This window comes from Danio aesculapii, chromosome 19, assembly GCF_903798145.1.
Source record: "Danio aesculapii chromosome 19, fDanAes4.1, whole genome shotgun sequence".
Taxonomy (NCBI): Eukaryota; Metazoa; Chordata; class Actinopteri; order Cypriniformes; family Danionidae; genus Danio; species Danio aesculapii.
In genome coordinates this window covers 17,298,667-17,315,602 of record NC_079453.1, presented here as the reverse complement: position 1 = coordinate 17,315,602, position 16,936 = coordinate 17,298,667, and the positions used below count along the sequence as shown (strand labels likewise).

At 36.1% G+C, this 16,936-nt stretch overlaps 1 protein-coding gene across 1 annotated transcript; it reads right to left on the bottom strand.

Annotated features, from left to right (window-relative positions):
- Window positions 1–2,276: 2,276 nt before the first annotated feature.
- rpl15 (ribosomal protein L15) lies at window positions 2,277–9,395 on the bottom strand. The gene is made up of 4 exons (XM_056479958.1): window positions 9,301–9,395; window positions 8,358–8,540; window positions 8,005–8,141; window positions 2,277–2,636 (listed from the first exon to the last, which is right to left on the bottom strand). Exons 2-4 carry the CDS (start codon window positions 8,527–8,529, stop codon window positions 2,331–2,333), a joined length of 615 nt encoding a protein of 204 aa, XP_056335933.1. The 5' UTR covers window positions 8,530–8,540; window positions 9,301–9,395; the 3' UTR covers window positions 2,277–2,330.
- Window positions 9,396–16,936: the final 7,541 nt, after the last annotated feature.

Sequence of the window (16,936 nt, the reverse complement as noted above, 5' to 3'; positions counted from 1 at the left end):
ATAAAAACATCTACTACATTAAACTGCTTTAAATTAGCTTTTTTTTGCATAAATCTGTTAATCAACCTCAGTCCTGACCAAAACTACTAAATTGCTTAGAAATTTAAAGGAATTTAAACTTTTAATTGCCAAATTCATAAATGATGTCACTGATTTGGTTAAAAAAGCACACGCACGCACACACACGCACACACACACACACACAGTTGTATTTCCAATATAAAAAGTAATTGTGGACTGGATTTTTTTTTCCTTTTATCAAAGTCTTGGACATGTGAAACAACATCTAACAGTTCTAACTGGTGCACATTTTCAAATATGTGTTTAAAAGGCAAAACGGTCATTTATTTACAATTTGTAGTTTTGAGTGAAACATCTATTACTAAGTACATTTATTTTAAAACATTGCCATTTACAATGTTGTCTATATTATGTTTTCACATGATTTAAGACAAAAAAGAATGAAAAGCATTTGAAAAATCAATACTTGGGAATGATTTTTACGACAAATAAAAAATAAGAAAAATGAAAAAGATTCTGACTAAATAAACTTTACTGAATAAAAATCTCCAAAGTACATGAATTTTTATTTTTTAATTTGAATCAAATGTTATCAAACCTCCATACAATAAAATAAATATTAACATTTTAGTCAAACAATACAGAATTTTTTAAATGGTCTCCTGATGTTTTTCCCTATTTCTGTTATTTCTCTATTTACAGTAGTGAAGAATGCACATAAAATCAAGTGATGAGAACATGACAGCTAATATTTTATATTAAGTTAATTACTTATAATTATATACTGGCACATTAAAAATGAAAGAAACAAAAAAGTTTTAAAGTATCCCTTTCACTATTTTTGTCTTACACAGGTGGATTTAGATTCTTATATGGCACTTTGTATGTTTTGACCCTTGTCATTTCCCCCCTTTAAGTGAAGTCAGCCTTGTTAGGTATGATTTTACTAATACTCAAAATTGATATTTTGCAATTAATTCATCCATGTGCACTTTTGCGCGAGGAGTGATGAGTGACACACACAGTTCCCAAACATCAAGAGCATTGTCTTGGGGTTTCCAGCCTTGCTCAGGGTGGATATTGAAGATGGAGAGTGCAGTTTGAATGTAAAGCGACTACATCCTTCCCCTCATACATCACTTCCATGTCTTCAATTGTCTGTCTGACAAACTATATTTATTTTACATTCATTCATTTTCTTTCTGACTTAGTCCCTTCATTATTCAGGGGATGCCACAGCGGAATGAACCACCAACTTATTTTTTTTATAGCAATTTGGGATCAGGAGGAACCAATAAATATAATTATCAGATATTATTTGAACATAAAGCACATACGTGAACACTCGGTCAACGAGGAAAAAATACATTGCAAATCTTTCATTTTCAGCCTGAGCAATAAAGTTTTTTCTTTGTTTCTCTGTCATGTAACAATTTCAAGTGTTTTTGAACATGGACTTTGAAAAACTAGATGTACAGTTTGTGATAACCAAATTTTCAACTCTAGAATTAAAAAAAGAATTCCTTTTTATCTATGGAATAGAATACTCTGCAACAGTTCTGTGCAGCTTGCAAACACAAGAACACCTTCCAATCCATGTTACACATGGACCCCGAGTTTTCCCAGAACAGCCGTCTGGAACGTCTGGAAGTTGCACATTAGCTTTTCTGCTGTCTAGACAGCTGGAGAACTTCATTCACATGATGCTTTTTCCTCTGGCTCTGAATGGTGTCTGTTGACTTTGTTCTGATAAGCTTTTTTTGTACTGTGATCCTTTGCATGTCTTAGTCACTCCCATTGGAAATTTGAAAAATGTTCTTTTCTTGGTGTGCTGCATAATTTGTAGTTTACATAGTCTGGTGTGGCCCAGCTGCCTCTATCCTGCAGTTTCCTTCTCAGCCTCAAACTGGGCTAGGTTTTATTCTCATTATTACTCCAGTCAATACACTTCTAGCTCAACGTTTACATCAGTTGCTTCCAAACCTTTGTGTTTCTTCTGTTGAAAATATTAATAAAAGCTGAAACCTGTAACCATTCTCAACCACAGTAGGAAAACACTCTGGAAACTTCATTTACTAAACTTTGCATAAAAACCTTCCTAAGTGGACGCACACCAAAATAAATACATTTATTTATTGAGGACAGCTTATGTGATAACTTAAAGTGGTTCAATTAAATATTTGTTGCACATGTTTAGTTTGTTGACTAACAGCTGAAATTCCTTTCATTTATAACCTCAAAATAAGGACACCACATGACCATACAAAGGATCTTTATTTGAATAAATGTACAGTTTAAGCACACTTTGTCTAGCGGTAACGGTGCAGCTGCAGGGTGTTGCGTCTCTTCCAGGCAGCACGTCGAGAGCCACCGATGGTAAGATGGAACTTGTGGCCCTTGCCCAAACCACGGCTCTTCTTGCCCGCAGACGTGAGGCCGCGCATTTCCCTGTGCTTGTGCACAGCCTTGGTAATCCATTGAGTGTCGGGGTTGCGTCTGATGGCTTTGTGGAAGGTGTCAATGAGGATGACTTCAAAGAACTTGTATGTGGAGTCTTCACCCACCCAGTAGGAGTTCAGGACCCGCAGACCTCCACAGTGACGGCCAGCACGCTCCTGAAAAAAAAAAAAAAAGGTTTGAAATCAACACGACCAAAAATGACAAAAGTCTTGTGCATTACTGGTTGACAGAAACCGTGGCTAAAACTGGGAGTCCCCACGATATAATTAACATGACAATGCATGAATTTTAAATGTGTTGCGATATGCTGCCATTTATTTTAATACTTTCTTCAAATTAGGTCCTCAAAGGAAATTTGGCAACATCAGTTTTAACAAAATAATCATTTGCTTCTCACTTCAATTGTCTAGCTGCAGTGCAACATTGGATTGTCAAGCAGACAAACTGATTAACAATTTACAGAGAACTGGAAATGTTAAACATTTCTGCAAGCGATGCCTCAATGTTTTTCTTGCTTTTTTTTTTTAAACTAACTTACAGCATACTGAAGGTGACAAAAACACCATATACTAACTAGACCAGTGTTTCCCAACCCTGTTCCTGGAGGCACACTAACAGTACATATTTTCAGTGTTTCTCTTATCTGACCCATTAACTTAAGGTTTTGGAGCCTCTTCTAATGTTCTGATGAGTTGATTCAGGTGTGTTTGATTAGGGAGAGGTTGAAAACTTGGACTGTTGGTGTGCCTTCAGGAAGAGGGTTGGGAAACACTGAACTAGACTATAAAGAAATACAAGATAGTATAAAACAATCAGGTAGCTACATTATAAAGCAGTGTAAAATATTGCATTACTATGCTGCATTGATATTTAACGGTTTAGCAAATAAAACCTAATCAGAGCCACTTGCTTTTGTTAAAGCCAACTGTTACAAAGAACTCCAATCAGCCTTCAAAGACTCCAAAACCACAACTTTAAGTAGAAAATTGCGAATGTTATTCAAATCTTGTCAGGGAAGCATGGCGTCATCAGTGATAAATCTACGGTGGCCGGGAAGTGCAAAACAATATTACAAAGTGTGAAACACTTTTACAAAGCTTGAGACAAATATACATTTTGAAAAAGATTTTTACCCATCATAAGACAAAATTACATAAAAAAAAAACTATTTTACCAAGGACAAAACAAATTTACATTTAAAAAAAAAAATTAACAAAACGCAAAACACTTCTACAAGTCCCGAAACAAATTTACAATAACAGATTCCTTACGAAAACGGAATGTACCACACACCGGAAGTGACGTAGTATGTACCACACACCAGAAAATATCAGCTCGTGTGTGACTTTGTAGACACAGGTTAACACGTCTAACATCGTTTTGTCATTTAGAGCTATTCTGAGAAATTATCAGTGTGAGTATGTAGAAACATGTAAACGCAAGTAAATGGAAACAATCACAGCATGACATATGTTGACTGATAAAGATATCGAAACCGCCCTCACTATGCAGACCTGGATAGCTCAGTTAGTTAGGTCGGTTGATGCCTGCACTGGAGCTTTTGACCAGGGTTCGAATCCCGTTGATGACATGTCAATTATAATTATTTATTTACCTTAATTTTGGTTATATACTGTTCTGCTACAGAAATATTAAAATCAAATGTTTACACTGACACCCAGTAATAAGAATCTTTATTTGGTATGGGCATGTTTTGTTGCTGTGTAAAAGCGACGAATCTGCAAACGTGAATAGTTTACATCACCAGTTAACACGGACACCAGTTAAACCGTAACACCGGCTTCATTCAATTTACTGTTAAGAGTCCTCAAGCAGATGTTTACACCGAGTAAACTTGACATCATGTCCACGATTACAACGTACAAGTGGCCCTCGTTAAAATATTGAACACATTGATGGAGTGTGTCTGGTGTTTCCGTCTGGTCCACGTCCTTTATAAACTCCAAGGACCAACCACACGTAAAGCAAAACCGTGTTAAGCTGCTCATGTGTTTGCCGCAAAACATCACTCGACCGCAGTTCATGTTCGGTCACCATAAACTTTAAATACACCATGTATTCCACAGTATAAATTTACCGCGCTCACCACCAACAACACTTTTCCCCGCGTCCCTTGAGGGTGTACGATCCACGTCTCTTCCGGTGTGTGGGACATTCCCTTTCCGTAAGGAATCTGTAATTGTAAATTTGTTTCGGGACTTGTAAAAGTGTTTTGCGTTTTGTTATTTTTTTTTTTTAAATGTAAATTTGTTTCGTCCTTGGTAAAATTGCTTTTCCTATGTAATTGTGTCTTATGATTGGTAAAAATGTTTTTCAAAATGTATATGTCTCGAGCTTTGTAAAAGTGTTTCCCACTTTGCAATATTGTTATGCACTTCCCGGCCACCGTATGAATCTCCTCTGATGGTCAGATGACACTCACAGAAACTCAGAAATGCCCATAAAGAAATCCCCATAGTCTTGGATTCTAAACAACACTTAAACTGCTTTCATTGATTTAGCATTACTAATACACACATGGACATGGAATCATCTCACAGAATTATGTATTTCAAACACTTGACTGAAGTTGTGAGGTGATTAAGCCAAGTTATTATATTAAAGGTGCAGCATTTACTACACAGAGGCATGCAGTAAATCACAGAATGATTTTAATGTCATTTTTGCAAAGCTCATCAGTGAACTACGACTTAGTGTAGTAAGTTCTACTAGATCTCAACACGTCCTGGAGGTGTGCAAATTTATTTTGTTGAAAAATTTAACTACAATATGAAACGATCAAGTTATTTGCAAAGCTTAATACGATTACAGTCCAAGAACAAAATCTTGTACGTTTTTCCCTAAAAGACAGTTTGTGAGGCATTCCTCATAAATCGCATCTTGGTTTGGTTCATATCTAATAACTCTGCCACAAAATGTTTTTCCAAACCCCCCATGAGAAATATTATGGAACCAGTACCTGCTGCTAAAATAGCGGATGAGCACTGTTGCACAAAACAGTCGGAACAATGTTTATACACAGAATAGTGCAGGGATCTGGAGGGACCTAAAAAAGCTATTGTACTTTGGTACAACTTTTAATACTAGAACTGTCAGCAAACAACTTGAATAGTTAAATATGGAAAGAATTCTACTGCAGTGTTTCCCATGCCTGTTCCTAAACGCACACCAACAGTACATATTTTGGATGTCTCCCTTACCTGAACCATTCGTTATAGGTTTTAAGTCTCTTCTAATGTTCTGATGATTTGATTCAGGTGTATGAATAGGAAGATTGAAAATGTGTACTGTTGGTGTGCCTTCAGGAACAGGCTTAGAAAACACCATACTACTGTACTGTTAAATGAGTGCATGATTAAAAAGAAAAGAATTTGAGTGCAATTTTAATTAACTAATAAGGATATAAATTTTTTTTTTTTTAAAAGCCAAAGTTGCACATTCCACTGACAAGAACCTAAAAACACATTAGCCAGAGCTTTGTTTACATGTGCAGGTGTCTCAATGCATATCCTTGAGTAAATTCTGTTCTTTGTAAATAGATCTGAAACAAACCATTTTAAAACCCAAGTCAACATAAAAGAACATCCATAAATTATAAAACAGCAAATTTATACTCGCATTACAAAAAAAGTTTGATCCACTTCGGATGTAAAAGTTCCAGGTTTAATAGCCATCTCGGTACAGTATGGTATTTAAACAAAAAGGGGAATACAGCAATAAGAAATGCTTTTAGCATCTCCCCTGCCATGTCGTCAAATAAGACATGTTATGCCATCTTGCTACTTTATACAGAAGTTTGAAAATTCTTCTGTTTGGTCCACTGCTTTGAAACTGACAATGAGATGAAATGCTCTCATCTTATCTTCAAAAATGCTTTTCTGTGTTGTATTGAACCTGTATCAAACAGTAATCCTGAAAGAGAGGTACATACTAAACATTGTGTACCTTTAACCTCTAATGTTTAGACGTCCACATACTTAGTCAAGAAAAAGTGGCTGCACAGTTTCAACTGCAAGAAAATGGCTAACTTTTACAAAGTGGACATCTGAATGAAATACTATTTTTAATATTAAACAAGGATTTGCTCACCCACTACGGGTATTTGTTATTACATGTTCAATTAAGTTGCTCAAAAAAATTCTTAACCAGTAATCTACACGTACTAAACTATGCCTTGTTTCCAATGAGTGGTGGGTTCAGTACAGGTCACCTTTATCAGGCTCGTGTCTCCACAACCAAAGGGCACCAATGGTACCCTTTTGGTGGGCGTGGTGTTCAACAAAGTTGCAGTCAACATCATTCTTGCTTGAAGTTTACATATCATATGAGTATCTATCTATCCATCCATCCATCCATGTATATCCATATATATATATATATATATATATATATATATATATATATATATATATATATATATAGTATTTGTTTAGTAAGAAGTGCTTCTCATACGATATGTAAACTTCAAGCAAGAATGACGTTGATTGCAACTTTGTCGTACACCATGCCCACCAAAAGGGTACCATATATACAGTCATGTATATATAAATGTTAATTACTAACCTAGGATTTAATTATAGCTGCAAATCAATCATAATGCAAAAGTCAACTGTATCGTCTGCAATTACATTAAAATAAACAATAAATGCGCATTATCTTCATCAGCTCGAAGTTCGTTATTTCAAATATAGATGCGCACACAAGCTCTCTGGAGAAAGTGAAACCCTCGCGATTTAGATGGCCTTGTAAATAACAGGACACACAGATTCTGCTTTTCTTGGCTTTGTGTCTGTTAATCAAGACAACGCCAAGGTTTGAGTTCGGGTCAACCATGGCTTGTTATTATACGTCTATATTATAACGTTGTAATTTCTCAGTTGTGCATTTAAAAAAAAAAAAAAAAAAAAATGGTGCTTCCTTTGTTTTGATTCTCCTGGGTTGCACACACAGTAGTGACATTTCTCTATAAACCAATGTGAGTCTAGCTCCACCTTTTGGTACACTTGTTGTTCTAGGTATGATTTGAAAAGGGTACCCAAAAAGTGGTATGGTACGGTTCGCTTTTTGGTACCTTTTGACAGTGGAAACGTACCGTACCACACAGTGGCCTTTATATTGTTGGCTCATTCATTGTGATTTTTTATTACAAAACTAATCCAGAAGAACCAAAAACCAGCCTAAAGATATTACAAATTCTAAATAATTACTATAAAATTATAAAAATTCTCTGATTACAAACAGTAAACCAAGCTTTGATGGAACCCAGGGGGGGAGAATGTGCTGATGGTTTCAGCATTTTGTTCATTCATGCAGTAAGTAACTAATAGCACAAAATCACAGCCTGCAACTATTTGACTATGCAATACTGCAAAACAACACTGCAAAACGAAGCCCGAATTTTATAGCATGATTTAATTCAGTGACTGAAGGAATATCATTGGTGTCAATTTGCAAAATGTACTTTTGAGGATCACCCCACAGGTTGAGATGCTGTTCACATACCTCAGCTACTGACTGCAGGCTGCGTGCAAACTTGATCTGGTTGACGCCATGATGCACAGGTTTACCATAAGTGGCACCTTTAGGCACAGGGCGCTTGCGGCCACCACGGCGCACGCGTATACGGTAGATAACATAGCCTGTTTGACAAAAAAAAAAAAACAGACTCATAATAACTTAAGCATAACTGCAAAGATAAAGTGGCTCAGTTATAAAACAAACAGCATATCTAATTAATAAAATATCCAATTAAGAAAAAAAGGTTACCATCTATTGTGTTTGACTACCATTAAAAAAAAAAACAACCAGCACATACAAATTTATGACTGGTTTGTAAGAACTAAACCATCACTCACCTTGTTTGGCCTTGTATCCCAGTCTGCGGGCTTTATCGGGTCTGGTGGGTCTTGGAGCCCGGTGAAGAGAAGACAGTTGACGGTATTGCCAGCACCGCACACGGAGCAGAAACCTCATCACATCCGACTGCTTCTTCCTCCATAACTCCTGCATATACTTGTACGCTCCCATGATGCCTCAGCCTGTATACATTTAAAACATAAAAAGTTAATGTTACCCAGAAATCACTAGAATATATAAAAACTTATATTTATTTGTTTATACAGGGACAATGCATGACATGTGCCAGAGTTAGCTATAATTAATTTACATCTCTATACAGGCAGACTGATATTTTATATCAGATATTGATTTTTTTTTACTTCTCAACTAACTGATTTTCTACTTAATACCACAAAAAGTATAGATATGGTTTAAAACGACAAAATATACACTTTTATACTTTAGGTTATCAACGACTCGGATTCGGCAGACCACGATTCTGATGTCTGATTGCGAGTAAAAACTTAATAAACAGTGTAACGATAGCCCAATACAAAGCATTAACTTGGCTTTAACTATGACGGCTAAATATAATAAACGGCTATATGTGACGGTTATGAAGTTTCGGCATGGTTAGGTCGATAAAATAGCGATAAAACAAGCCGCATACGTTTTAACCCTCAAACAACATACTTTGGGAATGTTACGTTTGATATTACGCACACTGTTAAATAGTTGTGACAACAATGAAAAGAAACGTGCAAACTTCAACATGACATTAGCTACCCGGCTCGATTTAGCATTAACCATTACGCATATCACCACTTTGGCGAAAAATAACGCTTTAATAATTCATCTGACATGTTCCTAATAAAACCCATGAGTTACGTGATTCGGATGACATTAAATACACTGAGATATTTGATGGATTCAACTCTAGGAAAAACGAGTCTCGCTTACTTGATGGCGTACTAACCGGAAAGAGAGAGAAAAAGTACCCATGATGCTTTATTAGACCGTTCAGTGCGTATTTCCGGTTCCTTGTGTTGCTGACATTTGGGAAATGTAGTCTATGCATACGGAATTAATTTTAACCCAGCTCTTAGATCAAATGTTCAACTTAAAAGCTGGTTGCCAACCGCCAAACAACACACAAGAAGAAGAAGAAGAAAGAAATGTTCAACTTTTAGGCGCTCTTATAATACATCAAACTGTCTTATATCTAATAATAAATAATATGATTTGCCTCCCCGTTCACTTATCAGCAACGGTTCCGACTACAGAGCGAAAAGGCGAGCAATCGATTACCGGAAGCTATATATACAACACCACTGGCACAGAACGATGATGTTTGAAATCTTGTGTTGAAGTTCGTCTGATCTATCATTGATCGAGTTGGTCGATCAGATCGATGTACATTGTCCGTCTATCCGCGTAAGGTGAGTTAGTATGTGTCTAAGTAGTTAATCACGCGAATGAATGCATGTCTAGTAAAGACAGCTGGCTAATGTATTTAATTTATCAGAACATAAAACATTTTCTTTCTTTTTTTCCTCACTTAACTTTAGAAATACACGTACGAAAATTACGATCACTTTACATATGTGAATGAAAACTTGAAACAAACGGAAACATACAACGTAAACACTCAGAATTTCATTCTTTAAAACACAAGGTGCATATCATGGTTTGTTTTTTCATTTTTTTTTTTTTGTATGTTTTTTGATTTGAATAATTAAACACACGTGTGTGTATCTTCATATATATATATATATATATATATATATATATATATATATATATATATATATATATATATATATATATATATATATATTCAATTCAATTCACTTTTATTTGTATAGCGCTTATACAATGTAGATTGTGTCAAAGCATTTTCACATAAAAGGTCATAGTAAATTGGAACAGTGTAGTGTTCAGTTTTTAGTGTTTAAATTCAGTTCATGCATGTATGTATATGTGTATACATGTATATGTGTATGGCAAGCCGTTTTAACTTTTATTCCTTCTCAGGATATGTATTCTTCATATCAACAATTCAATTTTTCATATCAACAATTAACATTCTTGATATCAACAATTCAGTTCTTGATATCAAAAAGTTAATTGTTGATATAAAAAATGTAATTGTTGATATCAAAAAGTTAATTGTTGATATAAAAAATGTAATTGTTGATATCAAAAATTGAATTGTTGATATCAAGAATTACATTTTTGATATCAACAATTTAATTTTTTATATTAACAATTGCATTTTTGATAACAATTGCATTTTTGATATCAACAATTGAATTTTCACTAGTTAAAAGTCACCATAGACTGCCATTCAAATTTAATTGTTGATATCAAGAATTGAGTTTTTACTAGTTAAAATGAAATTCTTGATATCAATAATTTAATTGTTGAAATGAAAAATGTAATTGTTGATATCAAGAATTACATTGTTGATATCAATAAATAATTTTCAACTAGTAAAGATGCTCATTTTTGATATCAACAATTCTTTTTTCACTAGTGAAAATGTTAATTTCTGATATCATGAATGTAATTGTTACTAGTGAAATTAGTAATTTTAGATATCAAAAAATAATTCCCTAAATGTTGATATCAGAAATACAATTTTAGATATCAGAAATAACAATTTTAACGTGTTAAAATATAATTGCTGATATCAAGAATTAACATTTCAACTAGTATCTAATTAATTATTGATATCAGGAATTGACATTTTTACTAGTAACAATATAATTATTGATATATCAATTTACCTTTGCAACTAGTGAAAATATAATTATTGATATCTACAATTACATTTTAACTTGTAAAAATACTCTTGCAGATATCTAGAATTGTCATTTTTACACGTAGAAATAGCTATGGTAATGAGCACATTAATATTCATGTGATTTGGTTTTCCCACAATTCCATTGGGCCAGACAAGGAACAAAGATGGTGGAAGCAGATGCACAAAAACGACTGTTGTCTAGTCAAAGATCAGTTTTTAATTTACAGTTTTTCAAATCTACAATCATAACAATAAATGTGTTTAACCTTAAGACCAACAACTAATAATTTATAAAAAAATAAGTATTTAAAAAAAAAAATAACTAAATGCTTTATTTGTGACCTGCCTATATCATAGTGTTATATTGACAAAACAATATATCAGATTGGAATAGACAGAGTATATTAAAACTCAAGAGATAAAACTGTGTCCTTAGTTAAAATAGGGTGTAGAACTACAAAACTAATTGTGTCTGAAAATTTGACAAATCTTCTCTTTGGGCAATGTGCCTTATTGTGTATGTCATCAAAGTGGACAAAAAAGTTATATAGAAAAATGTGACCCTGGCCTGCACTCTCATTGTCACTTGTGCAGTACATTTTTATGGAACAGAATTGTACTTTAAGAAAAAAAAATAAAAAATTTACCATTGCAGTTTGTACCTTTAAGGACATGATTTGTACCATGAGAAACCAAAATGTACCTTTGGTTTTTAAACCATGCAAATACAATATTGTACAATACAAATCTGATGCATGAAGGTATCATTACAGTGACAAGACACTTTGTACTTTAACAGTGTCAAATCTGTAAAATCCTTTAAGAATATTTAAAGGCATTTTGCAATGTCATGGGTCAATTTATTTTCAGTAAATATAAAACATCAAACATATTTTTAAACAATATTTTTTTAAAGGTTTCTTTTTGTGTAAATGCACCTTTCTCATTCACAATAAAGAATAAAAAATACTTTAAAATACATCAAAATATCTATTTTTGCTAATCATTTCGCAACACTTTTTACTAAAATGTGGTACTAAAACACTTTTCCTCATGTACAATTTTTTTTCTCCTATTTTCACACAATAGCTTTGTAATTGAATTTACTTAATATTAAATTAGAAATTTAATTATGCAAAAAGTACTGTAACGAGAAGGCGATGCAGTGGCGCAGCACATTCGCCTCACAGCAAGAAAGTCTCTGAGCCTCGAGCCTCGGCTGTGCCAGTTGGCATTTCTGTGTGGAGTTTGCATGTTCTCCCCGTGTTCGCGTGGGTTTCCTCCGGGTGCTCCAGTTTCCCTCACAGTCCAAAGACATGCGGTACTGGTGAATTGGGTATGCTAAAATTGACCATAGTGTATAAGTGTGTGTGAATGAGTGAGTATGGATGTTTCCCAGTGATGGGTTGCAGCTGGAAGGGCATCTGCTGCGCAAAACATGTGCTGGATAAGTTGGTGGTTCATTCTGCTGTGGCGACCCCAGATTAATAAAGGGACTAAAGCCGAAAAGAAAATGAATGAATGAATTGTAACAAGATACTGTATGCACAATGTTAGATTAGTTTAACAATAGTAAAATGGACACTTTGCAGGACTTTTGCCAGCTCACGTGCACAGTGGAAAGCAAACAGCAAAAGGTGCAGCTATAAATAATGAAACCGCATTTATCAGGAAAAGCTTACTAAATGTTTATTGAAATGCCTTTAATGTTTAGTTTTACAATACAGTTTTGTTTTACCTGTTGTTTTGCATTATAGAACTTAATATTTAATGTTCGTGAGTTTTTTTAAGCATAAGCTTTTAATTTATGATTCGTGTTTTAATAGGAAAATTATTCATAAAATCACTTTGCCTTTAGCAGTCATATTTATTTTCATAGATATTGTAATAAATGAGTTGTCCAACACTGATGTACCATTTTTATGAGAACAATTGTGTACCTTCATTTCAATTGTACCGTAAAAAGTACAGAACAGCATCATAAGAGGCCTTTTCTGTACTATATAAGGTGCAACTTTTACAAAGGTACAAAACTGTTCCTTAAGGAGCATTATTTGTACCACATGTACCTTTTTTTTTCTGACAATGTAGATCACAAACCAGTCTTATGTTGCATAGATGTATTTTTACCATTAATGGATAAAAAAAGTATTCATTTTTATTTTATGTAAAAAATCAAGAGATGATGTGCTTGTGCAACATAATTTACTACTGTAAATTCTATTCTGCTTTATTAGTAAGATGCACTGGTAAAGGTTTAAGTTAGGCAAATTAAAATGCTATTTTCTCAATATTAAATTATTTTGAACAGCAGATTCCATATTTTCTAATAGTTGTAACTCAGCCACATATTGTACTATCATAACAATCTGTTACAACTCACATAAATAGAAATATGAATTATTCTGCTTTCATGTTTGAAGTAAATTTCATGTTAAGAAAATTTACACGTCTTGTGTTATTTTATCAGCACTCATGCTTTTAAACACAAAAGCTCGCTCATCTAACTGTTAGGAGTCCAATCGCGCGAACATGTAGTGGGCGTGGCCAACCTGTGACGTTTGACCAATAGAAAAAGGCCTCTCATCCCAGAGGGAAGATACCGCCCCCTGCGCTGAAGAGTTCAAAACTTTTCAACTCGCAAGCAAAAATTTAAAGAGCCCATATTATAGATGAAATAGGGTCATATTTAGGTTGTAAGGGTCTCCAACAACAGCCTAATATGCATGCAAGGTCAAACAACACTTTGATGGTCTTATAATCTGCATTTATTTTTACCTAATTATCCCAGCGACTCCCATATGAATCGTTCAGCGATTCATTTATACCCAAACCCGTCCTCAGCGCGAAGCTAATCTGCGCTGATTGGACCAATGACAGGCTGCTGCGATTGGTCGACGACACTGACAGGCTTCAGGGCGAGACAGAGTGAAATGCCCAGCAGATTATCAACAATATAAAAGTAGTCACAGTGTACACACGCTTCATAGTGGATTTTGGCTGCCAGTGGGTGAATGTAAATACAGACGATGGACTAGAAAATACTGACGACTAACTATTTTATCAAGCAAAAAGTCCAAGAACTGGCGAGGATTTGTCCTAGCAGTCTACTTGCTCTTTTTACACACACGCACACACAGGGCCGGCGCGTCCAGAATAAAGACGGCGCGGCGGCGACAGCTCCCTCCCCCTCCGCGTCCTCGGTTACATCCGCGATTACAACCATAAGATTTCAACCGTGACACCCCCCCCCCCCCCCCCCGGTCCTCACTTTACAAACGGGTCTCTTTAATCACCCTTTGCCTAGAGCTTTACCCTATTCAGAGACACACACACACACACACACACACACACATCAACCTCCTAAGAGGAGACACTCACACAAACGACCGTCCTCAGAGGAGACACACACACACACACATTACACACACACACATAGCTGACTATCCATAAACAAAGCGGCACGCGTGGCGTTTTCAACGTAGCTTTACACGCGATATGAGAATATAAAGAGTTAACCTGATACAGTACACGCGGTTACAAGTAACAAAACACAACTAAATGCATAATTTGCAAGCTAGAGTAAACGAGGCAACAATTTTAATCGCACGTACTTACACTGGTGAAATGGGGGAAGAAACTGATTCATGATCCACTGATCCTTGTTCTGACAGTCTTTACCGATCCTTCCTTTAACGAACTGATAAAGTCTTCTTTGTAAGCAGGTAGTTTCCAGAGGCTCTCGATCTGCTCAAGGCTAGGCTATATTGCTAAGGTTTCATCTTTGGGTGAACTGTCAATAATCTCCATCTGCACAGCGTGACTTCATTCTACCGGTGTCTGTGTGTGTCTCTGTGTGTGTGTGTGTGTGTGTGACTTTTTTCTGTTAGTGGGCGGGGCCGCAGGTTTCAAATCTCCCGGGCTTGCGCGTGCAACTACTTGTGTTTCGTAGCTGCGTCATCGCGAAACACCTAATAACTCGTTATCAAGACGACTCGTTTGAAGCACTATGAGTCGACTCTTTTATAGATGAATCAATAGTTTTAAACACTGTACACTTACAGATTTAAGCCTTAGCTGGATATTTCACTTCACTTAGAGCTGTGTGACACACTACATGGAAGGGCATTTTCAAAAAGCCATAATATGGGCTCTTTAAAGAGCCCATATTATAGATGAAATAGGGTCATATTTAGGTTGTAAGGGTCTCCAACAACAGCCTAATATGCATGCAAGGTCAAACAACACTTTGATGGTCTTATAATCTGCATTTATTTTTACCTAATTATCCCAGCGACTCCCATATGAATCGTTCAGCGATTCATTTATACCCAAACCCGTCCTCAGCGCGAAGCTAATCTGCGCTGATTGGACCAATGACAGGCTGCTGCGATTGGTCGACGACACTGACAGGCTTCAGGGCGAGACAGAGTGAAATGCCCAGCAGATTATCAACAATATAAAAGTAGTCACAGTGTACACACGCTTCATAGTGGATTTTGGCTGCCAGTGGGTGAATGTAAATACAGACGATGGACTAGAAAATACTGACGACTAACTATTTTATCAAGCAAAAAGTCCAAGAACTGGCGAGGATTTGTCCTAGCAGTCTACTTGCTCTTTTTACACACACGCACACACAGGGCCGGCGCGTCCAGAATAGAGACGGCGCGGCGGCGACAGCTCCCTCCCCCTCCGCGTCCTCGGTTACATCCGCGATTACAACCATAAGATTTCAACCGTGACACCCCCCCCCCCCCCCCCCCCCGGTCCTCACTTTACAAACGGGTCTCTTTAATCACCCTTTGCCTATAGCTTTACCCTATTCAGAGACACACACACACACACACACACACATCAACCTCCTAAGAGGAGACACTCACACAAACGACCGTCCTCAGAGGAGACACACACACACACACATTACACACACACACATAGCTGACTATCCATAAACAAAGCGGCACGCGTGGCGTTTTCAACGTAGCTTTACACGCGATATGAGAATATAAAGAGTTAACCTGATACAGTACACGCGGTTACAAGTAACAAAACACAACTAAATGCATAATTTGCAAGCTAGAGTAAACGAGGCAACAATTTTAATCGCACGTACTTACACTGGTGAAATGGGGGAAGAAACTGATTCATGATCCACTGATCCTTGTTCTGACAGTCTTTACCGATCCTTCCTTTAACGAACTGATAAAGTCTTCTTTGTAAGCAGGTAGTTTCCAGAGGCTCTCGATCTGCTCAAGGCTAGGCTATATTGCTAAGGTTTCATCTTTGGGTGAACTGTCAATAATCTCCATCTGCACAGCGTGACTTCATTCTACCGGTGTCTGTGTGTGTCTCTGTGTGTGTGTGTGTGTGTGTGATTTTTTTCTGTTAGTGGGCGGGGCCGCAGGTTTCAAATCTCCCGGGCTTGCGCGTGCAACTACTTGTGTTTCGTAGCTGCGTCATCGCGAAACACCTAATAACTCGTTATCAAGACGACTCGTTTGAAGCACTATGAGTCGACTCTTTTATAGATGAATCAATAGTTTTAAACACTGTACACTTACAGATTTAAGCCTTAGCTGGATATTTCACTTCACTTAGAGCTGTGTGACACACTACATGGAAGGGCATTTTCAAAAAGCCATAATATGGGCTCTTTAAGATCCGCAAAAAAAACTGACCCAACAGAAAGCAAAATGAATAAAAACCCTACTGGTAACTGAATAAAATGGCAATAGTTTATTTTTTGCAATGCAGTTTTTTTTTAACCAATGACATTTTTTAATTAAA

What these genes read in the sequence shown, in the direction of transcription:
- rpl15 (XM_056479958.1), bottom strand. Translation starts at nt 8,529, where the DNA reads ATGGGAGCGTACAAGTATATGCAGGAGTTATGGAGGAAGAAGCAGTCG. An exon ending in GGGATACAAGGCCAAACAAG is followed by an intron (nt 8,142 to 8,357) that starts GTGAGTGATGGT and finishes TTTGTCAAACAG; the next exon opens with GCTATGTTATCTACCGTATA. An exon ending in GCCTGCAGTCAGTAGCTGAG is followed by an intron (nt 2,637 to 8,004) that starts GTATGTGAACAG and finishes TTTTTTTTTCAG; the next exon opens with GAGCGTGCTGGCCGTCACTG.